Source organism: Canis lupus, chromosome 34 (genome assembly GCF_003254725.2).
Source record: "Canis lupus dingo isolate Sandy chromosome 34, ASM325472v2, whole genome shotgun sequence".
NCBI classification, from domain to species: domain Eukaryota; kingdom Metazoa; phylum Chordata; class Mammalia; order Carnivora; family Canidae; genus Canis; species Canis lupus.
The window spans coordinates 13283489-13296458 of NC_064276.1; the positions used below are offsets into that span (position 1 = coordinate 13283489).

Sequence of the window (12970 nt, forward strand, 5' to 3'; positions counted from 1 at the left end):
AAAATACTTTCTGAATCCGTGTTTTTCAAAGTGTGGAGCACGGTTTGACAGTTGGGAAATGCTGGAGTTGGAGTAGGGATGGTAGCAGGTCTCTGAGGTGAAGGAGATGAAGGGCCAGACTTCAGATACCATGGAAAGGTAATTTGGGAACTGAAAGTTCTTTGGTTTTGATGGAGATATGTAAGATGAAACAAAAAATATCATGAAATCTTTTCTTAGAAGCTCTGAGGTCAGAGGCTATGTCTTACTCATACTTATATCCTTCACAACTTCGAATAGAATGTTTTCATATAAGAGGGGATCAATAAATGCCTACCAAATGGAACGGTGACTTTGTAGAAACTTTGTAGAAACATTGACTTTGCAGAGGATATAAAAATATCTATCTCAAACAGCCCAATTTTGAACTGTGTCTTCAGTTGGATGAATCGGGGAATCATTATTTTAGCCATACTAAGTCCCATTTTATTTGGATTTGTATAGATAAGAATAGCTTTTCACATGGCCCCTTCCTCACTTTCAAACAAAAGTCCTATGGTGACTTGAGAATAAGTAAATCTTTTAGGTCAATAAAAGAAAGTTGCAAACTGAACTGAATCCCCCAAAGAGTTCCCCTCAGCTTTGCTTCCAAATTGTATGCAATTTATTCTCATTCAGTGGTAGGATGACATATTGACTTTCTCTTAGAATTACTTCCTTCAGTTTGAAAATGCTTTATTATGAACTTACCTCATTTCATCCTTTGGGTACAGAGTATATTGATGTTATAAAAATAATAAAAGTTGAGTCCAAATATTTCAACTTTTTAAAATAATTAAGTTAGAGTGATTGCAATTTGGATCAATTAGTTTATCATAACTGAGTTAACATGACCCATTTCATTAGTTTTTAGGGCCTTTGTCTCCTCACTTTGTTTACATTTCAAATTTTCATTTCTTATCCTCCTTTGTTCCTCTTCTCAATATTTAAATCATTTCAAAACCTTTCTAATGGTGACAGATTCTTACTCCTCTTTCAGGACCTCATTCTATTGGCACATTGTCTGGGAACCTTCTTCAACACTGGGTAGGCAGTGAGTGCCTTCTTACAGTATCTCCATGTTCCCATGTTTACCCAGTTTTATACTTTAGTTTCACCTGTTTTTCCCCTACTAGACTATGACTTCTTTGAGGGTAGGGATCTTATTCAATTAACTTTTGGATCTCATAGCAACAGTTTAATAAATATTAACTGATTTATAGTCAAACTGAATGGTGGAATGTACAAAATAATGATTATATGAGTATCCTCAATTTCGTATTGAGTTTGATCAACTCACAGGGAAGCGGTGGTTCTCAGAAATGTTAACCGATTTCCTGGCAGGCTTTAAACCACATCTAAGTCCATTTTCCCTAAGCTTCACATTTAAAAGTTTGGAAACCTAGAGTTACCTAAAGGTTCATTTCCAAATGCAAGGCTTCTTCCAAACGGTCAAAAATGCAAAGGGCTAATGCCTCATGAGAAAAATAAGGGCATAGGCCTGCCCCACACCATTCTTGGAAGAAGGAAATGGGCCAAAGCAAATGGGAGGCCAGTGACACTTCAGGACAACATTACCACCTCACTCAGGGATTTTAAATCAGATATCCAAATTTGAAGACTTTGAGGGAAAACCCTTACATGGTCAGTAGGCATGGAAATCAAAGAAAATCACAGGAGTAGGAGACAGTTGAGCACTTGCATAAAGGAGTTTCCTGGTCACCCAGAATTCAACAGATTATTGAACCTTTACACTTTCCTTGTAAACATAGGTTGTGAATAAAATATTCAGGCAAATGCCTTCAATTTATGTACATGACTTAGACCCGCCAGTTAATGTGGCTAATATTAGCCACCACAGGACCAAATTGGTTCTTATTTTATGTTAATACTGTGCTTAAGTATTGAGCAGAATCCAGATAATAACATTCAATTTGAAGAAATTTTTATCTGTTTTAAAACATTCTCTAAAAATACATTTGCCTTAGTTCAACTTGAATTTCTCTAATTGTAGTGTTAAAAAAATAAATTATTACATAATTTAAGCTACAGGGGACTATTTAACTAAGATGAAAGTATTTTGCTTTTGAAGACTGCCTGAAAAAAAAAAAGACTGCCTGTTACTTAACTCCAGTGTATGTTTATATAGTTTGTTTTGTGACTTAAATCTAAGTTTATTTAACTTGAAACAATGTATTGCTTAGGTGTTTCATGAAAAAATACAGAGCTAAAGATTTGTGATAACTTCCATCACTAAGAATTAACTCCAAACCAAAATGCATTTTCCAGGATGAAAACAAGGTCGGTAAATGATAATTAATAATCCATTGTCCCATTCTTTTGCACTTAAAGTTGAAGATCTCAAACTGTTATTTTAGTTTAAAGTAAAATATTCTGTGTTTATTTTCTTTTCTTTTTTTTTCTTTTTTTTTTCTGTGTTTATTTTTAAACATTTTAGTACTTAAAGAGTAATTTTAAAAGTTAAAACACTGAAGCTAGTAAGCTTAAAAACAGTTGACAGTATTTCAGAGATGAACTTTGGCTTAAAAAATTTGTAATAATATACCAGGTCTCTTACCTCACTTAAATAATAGAAAAAATTAAGATTGCTTTTTCTATATAAAAACATAAATATAATTTTAATAGATGTATTTTATGCATTTGAAAATTCCTTTATTATTTATAACATTGTTGATTCAAAGTATGTGCCATTTTAAGTAGGTTTTCATTCATAATTTTGTAATTGAACTACTTATTTATGGCTTTATTAATCTTATGTAAGTTTAGAAAATTGTGTGATGCCCATCAAAATAGTGATGCTGTCAAAACGAAGTTAACTGACTCAATCCATTGAAAAGACGAGACAACTAACTAATTAACTAACTAACTAGCATGCCTCCTTTAAGTATTCAAACTTTGAGAGTTTTGTCGTAGTAACTCTGACACCTGACAGAATTAATTTCTTGTGAGCTAGTAATAGTACTAATAGTTCTGTTCTGCCCCCTCCCTCCACCCCACGTCCTACATACGGGTCCCAGGGAGTCTTCTTGTAAAAGACAGCCACATAATCACTTTCAACTCTTTGACTTGATCTAAATGTCAACCGGCTATAAATATTTTCTTGACAGAATAGTTAGACTTAAAAAATGTGAATCTATTCATGGGAAAATGAACTGATATTACTGTTTGCAGCCTGGGCAGTACTGTCATTGATGCAGGCAGGGAAACATAAAGCAATTGTTTCAAGCTGGTATATTTAGTAGCCTTGACAATGTTTTTCCAATCAAGGGCATTATTCTTTTCATGTTTATCAGACACACAAAAAATATCAATATCCAGGTAATAAGGAGTGGGTATGGATAGATACACAAAGGCTGAGTTTGTGGGAAAAAAAAAAAAGAATTCCCCTAGCAAGAAGACTAAAATACATAGTTTTGAGATATTGTACTCTATAGCTCAAAATGAGTGGGATATATCTTTCTAAAAAAAAGTACCAGGGGATGTAGTTAAAATGGAAACTTTTAATAGTTCCTTATGAGAAAAAATATTTGCTAACATAATTTCATTCTCACAAAGAATAATAATTTTTTGTATGATATAAGTAATCTTTTGGCACATAGTTGTTCCTTCTATCCTCAAATTGGATTAACTTATACTATTACAGTCTAGAGGAGTGCCATGCGATAGAAACACCATGAGAACCTGTTAATTGAAAATATTTTAGTAGCCACTTATAAAAAATTGAAAAGAAACAGTTGAAAAATAACTTTAAGAATGTATTTTATTTTGTGTAATGTATCCCAAAACTATCATTTCAACATGTAATCAATATAAACATTATTAATGCAATAGTTTATTACTTTCCTTGGGGCTAAATCTTCAAAATTGGGTGTGTATTTTATACTTTGAGTATATCTCAATTGTGGGGATCCACAAAACACTCGATAGCCATGTGTGGCAAGTGGCTCCTGTATTGGACAGCACAGGCCTAGAGAAACATTTTCCCTCAAAGACTTGAGGACATCCTAGTTTTCCTTCAGACCTTTCATCAATGCACACTTGTTTACATACCACTTGATTTAAAAGTGTTAGTGTAGGGCAGCATGAACCTGAGCTTTTATGAAGTGTCTGACATATTGTTTGCTAATACAGAATTAATAATTAATTTAAACAGAAAGCAACTTTCAGAGGCCCAGCAATTTCTAAGTTCAGGTCACTTGGCCAACTCTTCTGTTGTAGTTTGTTTTGTTCACTGTACTATAAATGACTTCACTGGAGTATGCTTGGCTAAATCCCTTTAAAAGTGATTGTAATGATCACATAATACAAACAATGCTTCAATATAAACTAGTCTACACTTACAACCTGCTGACTGAACATTTATTAAATAAGTTGGGGGCAAGTTAGTGTTTCAAGAACTTATTTTGTGTTTAATCAGTTATGATTGTCTTAAGGACATTATTGAGGGAACAGCAATGAGCTTTGGACATATCTGGAATCTATGAATGAGTGCAGCTGGCATGGACATACCAGTGATGAAGATGAGTCAATGTATTCAGTAGGAGCAGTATGTCATAAGGGGCTTTACAGGAGATGCTGGGACAAACATATTTCAAGACACTAGTACACTCACACAGGATAACAAGTAGGAATGTGGTATGGTACACAGATTGGATGCTATGGTTGCTATGAAAAGTACTCACTTTTTCAGATCATTCTGCTGCTTTTTGGCTTGTGCACGCCACTGGTGCATAGCAGGGAAGAAGCCACTTGTATATAGTGGAAAAAGTATGTCAACTAATAAAGCTGCATTTGACTGAGAAATAATTGTATCACAGCTGTCACTGAATTAATTCCATAAAGTTATCAACACAACAGGTGCATTACATTTTATGAATCAGAATTCCGTTTGCTGATTCATAAACTAGCCAGTATGCAACAAGAATATGATGCATCAAAGAAAGCATTACATAATCTTCATGCAGTAAAATTGTAACTAGTATCTCAAAAACAGTTAATGCAACATTAGACAGGGGTTAAAGGAGCTTGCTACACACAAATGTTCTGAATATGAAAAAATGGTAATAATCACAATTTCTTTTCTAAATTAAAAATAATATTATTTTGCATTAAATTTTAAATTCAAGCTTAGAATGATGGAAATTTTGGACCTTTGAAAGGGATTACTGGAAAGCATATAGCACTGCATGGTTTATGGAAAAGAATTTTGGGTACTGGAGGCTGTTCTGACTTTGATGTTCTGAATGATATGTTATAGCACCACTGTGCCAATTGCAAATCTGGATAGGTGTTATCTCCTGATGAATATGGCTGTCATTAGCCAAGAACTCCCAACTAGTTCTCACTTTCCATAGTATTTACCTGAGGAACTGTGAGCTATTTTGGACATGGATTCTACAAAGGGCAGGAGATCAGTGTAAAACTGCATATGTTTTACTCTGTAAATTTTACTCTGCAAAGAATAGAGACCTTGATAAATATAAAGCAAATTTCTTTCTAACTAGTACTATGTGTAATTGGGAAGAAGCATCTCTTTTTCATGGATAAAAAACTCACAATATAAAATTTATCCCAAAGTCCTAGGAATCTTTGATAACTTTTTTATTATTCAATTTTGATTGTTGTATGTTGTTATGATTTTCATTACTTACAACAGTGTTTAGAGTAAAATAAAACCACACATGTTGGCAGCAGCTGGGGATGTGATCTGATGATGTTCTAAAAATAAGTTGCCATAATTTAGCTTTTGATATAAATGTCTTTCATGAGGACTGTAAATGGACATGTTTCTAATTCTAGGCATGTTCATATAATTGGAACTGAATCACTGCATTTACTATTGCATTACAGAGAAAAAGAAATGTTTAAGATAACAATTTAATCTAAATTGTAAGATAAATGCAAGTAAAAAATTTTTCATTTAAGAATTTAAAACTGATAGTTCCACAGAGTGGTGATGAGGATATTATACATATTTATGTGGATTTTACAGGGTGTTTCAAAAGTCCCTGAGGACATACAGGATTCACAGTCTCAGCGTGTCTTTGCATACAAATGCAAACTTTTTTCTATACTTGTTATAATAAATGCTGAAAATGGCTCTCATGCGCTTATAATAGAGATGATATTTTTGTTGTCAAGGTCACTAAGTATAAGAAGGGTCACAGATGCCATTTTCTGCATGGGGACAGGGACTTCTGGCTCATTCCTGTAAATTAGTTATCCACATAAATATGTATAGACATATATGTAGTATGCATATAGTCACAACATAAATATATTTAACATTTAAGAAAATTTAGATATTCTACTGGTAAACTGACATATGTATTCAATAGAACTTGTATTTATTCACAGGAATTTGATTTTTTTTTTTTTGGTTGTTATTGTTCAAATGTACCATTAGCTTAATTGTTAATTCTTTCCCAAAGTTGTTAACAAGTTTCCTTTAAAAAGAAGTAACATGGTTTACTTGCATATACATTTTTTAAAAAAAACTAAAGTTCAGTAATGAAAAGTAATATCCACAAATAACTAAATGATGTAATTAACTTTTTTAGCAATTTTGGTTTTCATTTTATATTGTATAATTGTTTCATTGAAACTGTGTTTTTAAAAATTGGTTCAAGTTAATGTTTTTTTTTCTAGTTAAAAATCACAATGTCTGATATATTAACATATGTCAGCTTCCTACAGGAACCCTATGGGTCTGCCCACCTGTGATGTCATAGTAAGGAGGGGCTTTTCTTCAGCAGACTCCTCCCTCGGTATCTCCTTCATCACCATGGCAACAGCCTTATCTGCCGCCCTAGAGCCTTTTCCCTATAACAGTGAAATCAACAATGACTTGTGTCAGGAGAAATCTTTAATTTATTATTACAAGATATTCTAATGTTTAAAGAGCAATCCAACATAAATGAAGAGGTAGGCTGCTGCAAGTGAATCTTGAGGCTTTTGGCTGAGGAGAAAACACACAAAATCTGAAAAAAGATTATTTGTGAAGTTTTAGTTAGCTACTTTTTCACCTTTACAGCTGACATGCTATATTTAATTTTAACATAGTATTTTATATGTATCATATATTTTAAGGCAATTTACATGACATGAACATAATTTTTATAGTATCGATTTGAAAACACTAGGGATTGCCTATTCATTTACTAATTGTTCCTATAACATCCTTAAGTATTTTGAATGATAGTGAGGAGTCTGAGATAGGGATCAGGATCAGTGTCTGACTTGCGCTGAGGGATTTTGCTGGGTAGTCCCTGGAGCCTGTCATTTTTGAGTGGAATGGGCATAAAAACAGTAAAAGTGTCATAAAATCTCTAAAAATTCTTCAGTGGCCTAACATCACAGAAATTCACCCAGCTTGTGTATTTTGTGGAGATGGTATGACCTTGGTGAAAAAAAATTTCAACTCTCAATGTTTTTGAGACCAAAGAATTTTAATATAATTTTAGAAATGTCTTTTAATTGGAAAATTCCATAAATTTAGATGTAAATAAAGGATGATTAATAATTGAAGCACTGAATATATATCTCCACATTTTTTGTCTCAGACAAGCATAATTTTGTACTGTGAAGGGGTATGCTGGCTTTCTGTCTTTTTAGTTTACCAGATTATTAAGTTTTTGTGAGTAGATATGGCATAATGGAAAAAACAAAACAAAATATCATCTTCCCAACCCAATTAGAAATATCTTATACTATGTAAAAATTAAATAATCTTTAAACATTTTAAAAACAAAAACGTCCATTTTCTCAGGTCTCTGGGCAAAGCCTCCCTAGAAAAAATAATTTATACTAAGATCACACATGAGTATCTGTATTGTAAATCTACTTAAGATACAAATGAAGCATATAGTGATGTCATAGGCAAAGATACAAAAATGGACATATGGGGGTTTGTTATTTAGAAGGGAATTAAGTGCTAGGGACAATATTAACTCCAGAGGTTGATAAATCTTGATGGTTTCCATGCAGCAAAAAAGGATGGAGTTACATTATGATCTTGCGCTTGCACAGGGCTTTAAGTATTTAGAAGGTAGGTTTCCTCTAGGAAGCAAAACTATTTTCTCAGGCATTACCTTTCTAAAATGTAATGAGTGGCAGCTTTTATTAATGAAAACAAAGAAACACTTTCTCTGTAGTTAACTAAATTTTAAAATGTGTGAAGCTCTTTACAATCTGAAGGTTTCTTTGGTTTGTTTTGACTTAACAGAACTAGCATTACTGAACGATAATGTGTCATCTCACGATGGAATATCAACTACTGAGATATTATTTAGTCCATATAACACAGTAATTTCCATATGTATTCTGAAAAGTACATATGGCCACAATTCTTAAAATAACTGACTTCTGGAAAAATAAATAAGAAACAATGATTTACTGCATAACAAATTGGGGTGCATAACAATACCAGGTTTTTTCTTTATGAAGCAATTTGAACTTCCTAAAACAGAGATGTGTACAATTCTGAATTCTGGGAAAATATGTATTGTGGCACTATTAAGCTATTTAACATTTTTTCAAAATATAAAGATTATTTGGATGAAACATTACATACTATAAAGTGATATAGCCTTAAAAGCTACACTCATTTACAGACTAAATATAGTTTAACAAATATCTTTGCAGCTTATTTTTTTAAAAGAGCAAAATCATTTGTGAAGAATTCTTTCCATGCTCCAAGAAGTTCTACTAATATAGCAATAAATAAAGTGGCATGCTTATATTTAAATTCCTAATATATTTAAAAGAACAAATCTAATGTTACAAGGTATAATTTTAAAATAATAATAATAATAATTCAGAATCTGTTCTTGGGCTAAGAAAAAAATGTCAATTGATAAGCATCTCAAAAAATTTCAGGTCAATATTTCAATATACCATTTATTTGAAATGCTACCAATCATAAACTACATATAGATATTTTTCACATGTGCAACTATTATAGCTAGAATTAGCAACGGACATGCCATTTCACTAAAACAAAAAACAAAACAAAACAAAAAATTAGTCCTTTCATGCTGAACTCTAGAACAAAGCAGTGGTCAGCTAGAAAGGGTGTATAATAAACACATGCGGTGCTTTTTATTTCTTGCAGAAAAACCCACCAAAGCCAGGGTCAGGTCACTTTTTTGAAGACAGTGCCACTTTTTCTTCAAGGTTACACCTACTACCTGAAAAGAGTCATGACACCCATGTTAGTGCCTGCTAGCAACTTTTTTTCCTTATAGCCTTTTGGCTTTTGAGTTATTACCCCACGAGCCTCACTGTTTTTACAAGTGTGCTACAGTCCGAGAACAGAATGGGAAAGTCTGCCACAATGACATCTCCATGGTTCCAGATAGAGTGTCTAATACCACTGCCAAATCAAGTGAATACATTCATATATCAAAGCAAGATTTCCCTTCGGCCATATTGCCACCTCCACCTGGTATTTTAAAAATCAAGCTGTGTTATTTCTGACTTGTCCATTTATCTTGGGGGGTAACACTTCTAGAATTCAGAATCTGGCTGATAATTGATTTGGCAATTCACGGAACTGTACAACTTTGCTTATCAGCAGCTCTGCAGGGATGACAGTAACACACCTATACAAGTTTTTTTTTTTTTTTAAGTCAGTGGCTTAAAGCATTGTAACAACTCTATATGCATAATTATCCAGACTTCAAACTCAATTTTCTAAATATAACCATGCTGAAAACTCAGTATTAATCTATTATCTAAAATAACATGGAGACAGCAATAATGAAATACACACTCAAGCATATAAGTGGATTTAGATTACATTAAGCCTGTATGCTTCTATGTAATTCTTAGCAACGACAGAAAAGAACAGAGAAATCTTGCAAGTTGATTATCACATTGGGACACCCTCCAGTCATTTATTTCAGCCTATTTCTTTTCAAATAATACTTCAAAATCACCTTTTCCCACTTCCTTACTGAATTTCTTCAGAGGGTTTTGACTTGTTTCGAAAACATCACCATATGGAGAAATTTCTCTTTTTCGTGGTGATTTGCTGTAGGAAATTCTTCAATATTTCTTTGTTTCTTTTATCATTTTGCTTCCCCACCAGTGAAATACATAAAATGATAGTCGTTCTAACAAATAATAGTTCTTGAGAATAATCTTTTTTATAAACTTCTATTATAAGACCAGGCATAAATGAATGAAATGCAGATAGCATAGCTAGTGACATTAACATTTATTAAGGAAGCCCAGTGTTGGCTCACTTCTTTCTGTTAATATAGTATATAAACAACAGAGGACAAAGAACTAAAGTCACAGGATCTTCTCAGGCTGGATACACAGGCTGTGAAGCTACCAGCTGTCTTTGGATGAGGAGGTATTGGCTGCAGGCCGGTCTCATAGGGAGGGAGACTAAGTTACTTGGAGACACTGCATGTGCTAGGCCCTCAGCTAGGTGTGTTATCTATTTTTATTTATATGATCGCATGAAAGCTCTGTGGGATACAAAAGATCTTTGCTAGATAGATAGTGAGGCTCAGAGATGGTGTGATTTAGCCAAGGCTTCGAAGCTAGTATGTGGCCGAGCAGCCTGCCAGCCAGTCTGCTTCTCTTCTCCCATAGCCCTCTCACTGCTGGCCATAAATGCAGGTTGTTTACATCACTTGAGTTTTGAGAAGCAGCCACTTCTCAGTATAATCACAGAGTTTGGATCTAAGTAAACATTTTTGACAGGTATTTTCTTCAGTGTGCAATGGTCAAGAAGAATTGACCAACCATAATTTCACTCATGAGCATATTGCAACCAAAATGTTTTTGTTTCTTTTATCCTCATGGAACACTAACCTATAGATTTTGTGTATATATATGTCTTTTTATTCTGTAGGTCTTATTAGGTTTGTAAGCCATAGCATCACTCTAATCCTTATTAAATGTTAACTCTGCTATTAAATGACATCTTTATGGGACGCCTGGGTGGGTCAGTGGTTGAGGGTCTGCCTTTGGCTCAGGTCGTGATCATTGGGGTCCTGGGATCAAGTCCCACATTGGGCTCCCTGCATGGAGCCTGCTTCTTCCCCTGCCTGTATCTCTGCCTCTCTCTGTGTCTCTCATGAATAAATAAATAAAACTTAAAAAAAAATGACATCTTTACTAGGATTTTTCCTGAGATTAATTTTGGGTGCATGAAATTCCACAGTTACATGGCCCATTCATAAGTAATTTTCTAGTTACAAATTTTATTACTACTACTACTATGGAGATTGCAATTTAAAAATCATTTTTATTATTCTTAATCTATTGACAATAATCCAGAGTATTTTCATTAGAGATGTTCAAAAGAAGAAATGGAAAAATAGCAAATTAGGGGAAAAGTAAAAGTCTGCAATACTACACATCTCTGCTAACCCCAAATTATTTAACATATGAATTTAAAAAATAGACTTCCTTTTGACTTTCACAGGCCCTAGCACTAATTATAAAAATTAAAACATGCTGTTGCCAAAAATTGAGAAAAAACAGGCATAAAAAATAAAAATAACAACCCTGACATTTTCATGCATTTCCCCAATGTTTCATATTTATAATATTGGAGATTAAACAGTTTTTAAGGATGAATGTCTTAAGAATAGGCAAACTACCATCAACTTTATAAGTATGAATGTACTATATATATTTCCTTTCTATACATATATGCGAGCAAATACCTGCCACTGATATTATTTTAGCAATATTGTTTGAAATTGAAATATATTCAGTTTTGCATGTAGCTGAAAAATCCCATAAATTCTGGACTCTGGACTTATATGCACCTGCAGGAAACTGGCCACAAAAAGGCTAATTTCTGATGGCTGTCTCGTCTCGCATGTGCAGAGCCAGGACAACCTTCTTTTACTTGGAAAGGTAAATGTCATGGTAAGTGTCATGCTGTCTTCAAACTCCCAACATGGGAGAATGTCAGAGAGAAATGCTTCCCAGTGTCCTCTGAACTCTGGGGATGCCTGCCTACCATGTTGTGTCCTTTCTCATTTTGTGCGTTCCTATAGCTTTCTTCCAGCATAGAGGAAGGTCCAGATCATGCTGATTCGATCACAGTTACAGTCAACTCATCCCTATTCCCCTCCTCCAACAGAATGTTCTGTAAATGTTAAAAGTGGTACTAATAGAACTAAATCTGGGCATACTGGCCTCGTCCTTGATTCTAATCATACAGAAGGAAGTACTGATTTAGATACAATTTAGGAAGCATGCACAGAATTCTCTCTTCTTAACTAGAGATTCATATGTGGAATTTCACAAATCATGATGAATTCACTACTGGTTCAGGGATCTGTTTGTAGGTAGAAATAATGTGATTTCTGATTCCTTACCAAGGAAAGTCAAGTTGCGGTGAAGAAACTGCCTCTCTTTTTAAAAATAATGACGCAGCGCATTTAAAAAGAGGGCTTCCAATTGAACCTCCATATCCTTCTTCCTCACTATTCTGTTTTTCTTCCCCAGCCTTGTTTTTCCTTGATGACAGGTGAAGTCTTCTCCACTCATCTATCCTAGGAACTCTAGGAAGTTTTCATTCTACCGTCTACTGTTGTACCCCTGGTGTGTGTGACGGGTTAGCTGGCAACTTCCAGACTCTGCATGAGGGAGGGATGGGAGACAGGGGGGTTGGGGTGGGTGGGTGGGGGGGATGGGTGGGATGGGTGGGAGAAAGTCATGGATAACAATCTCCACAGTCTTTAACTCTAAACCTCTACCCACAAAAGCCACCAGGATTCCCAGCCTACCACATGCACATTCATTTCCTTTGGCCTGAGTGGTTGGTGCAGGGAGATACGATGACTTTCACAGGCCCTAGCACTTTTGCTTCATGGTCTCCTTTCTCCATAAAAAAGTTAAAAATTGTATCTTGTGACTGTGCTGGTATAAGGGTAAAGAGAATTCAGACTGGATTTAT

The 12970-nt window shown here is 34.2% G+C and overlaps 1 protein-coding gene across 24 annotated transcripts in view; it reads right to left on the reverse strand.

The window, feature by feature from the left end:
• Nucleotides 1-12970, reverse strand: part of PEX5L (peroxisomal biogenesis factor 5 like) — a 320427-nt gene that overhangs the window by 103437 nt on the left and 204020 nt on the right. For 12 of the 24 annotated variants that reach the window (XM_035710233.2, XM_035710239.2, XM_025451226.3 and 9 more), the window contains one exon: nt 6757-6861. The exons of 4 other annotated variants lie outside the window; for them this stretch is intronic. In XM_035710233.2, the coding sequence (XP_035566126.1) occupies nt 6757-6861 (105 nt within the window). Of the gene's footprint in view, nt 1-6756; nt 6862-9161; nt 9228-12970 lie in introns of all 24 variants that reach the window. 8 more of the 24 variants (XM_035710230.2, XM_025451231.3, XM_049105773.1 and 5 more) reach the window with 1 other exon arrangement.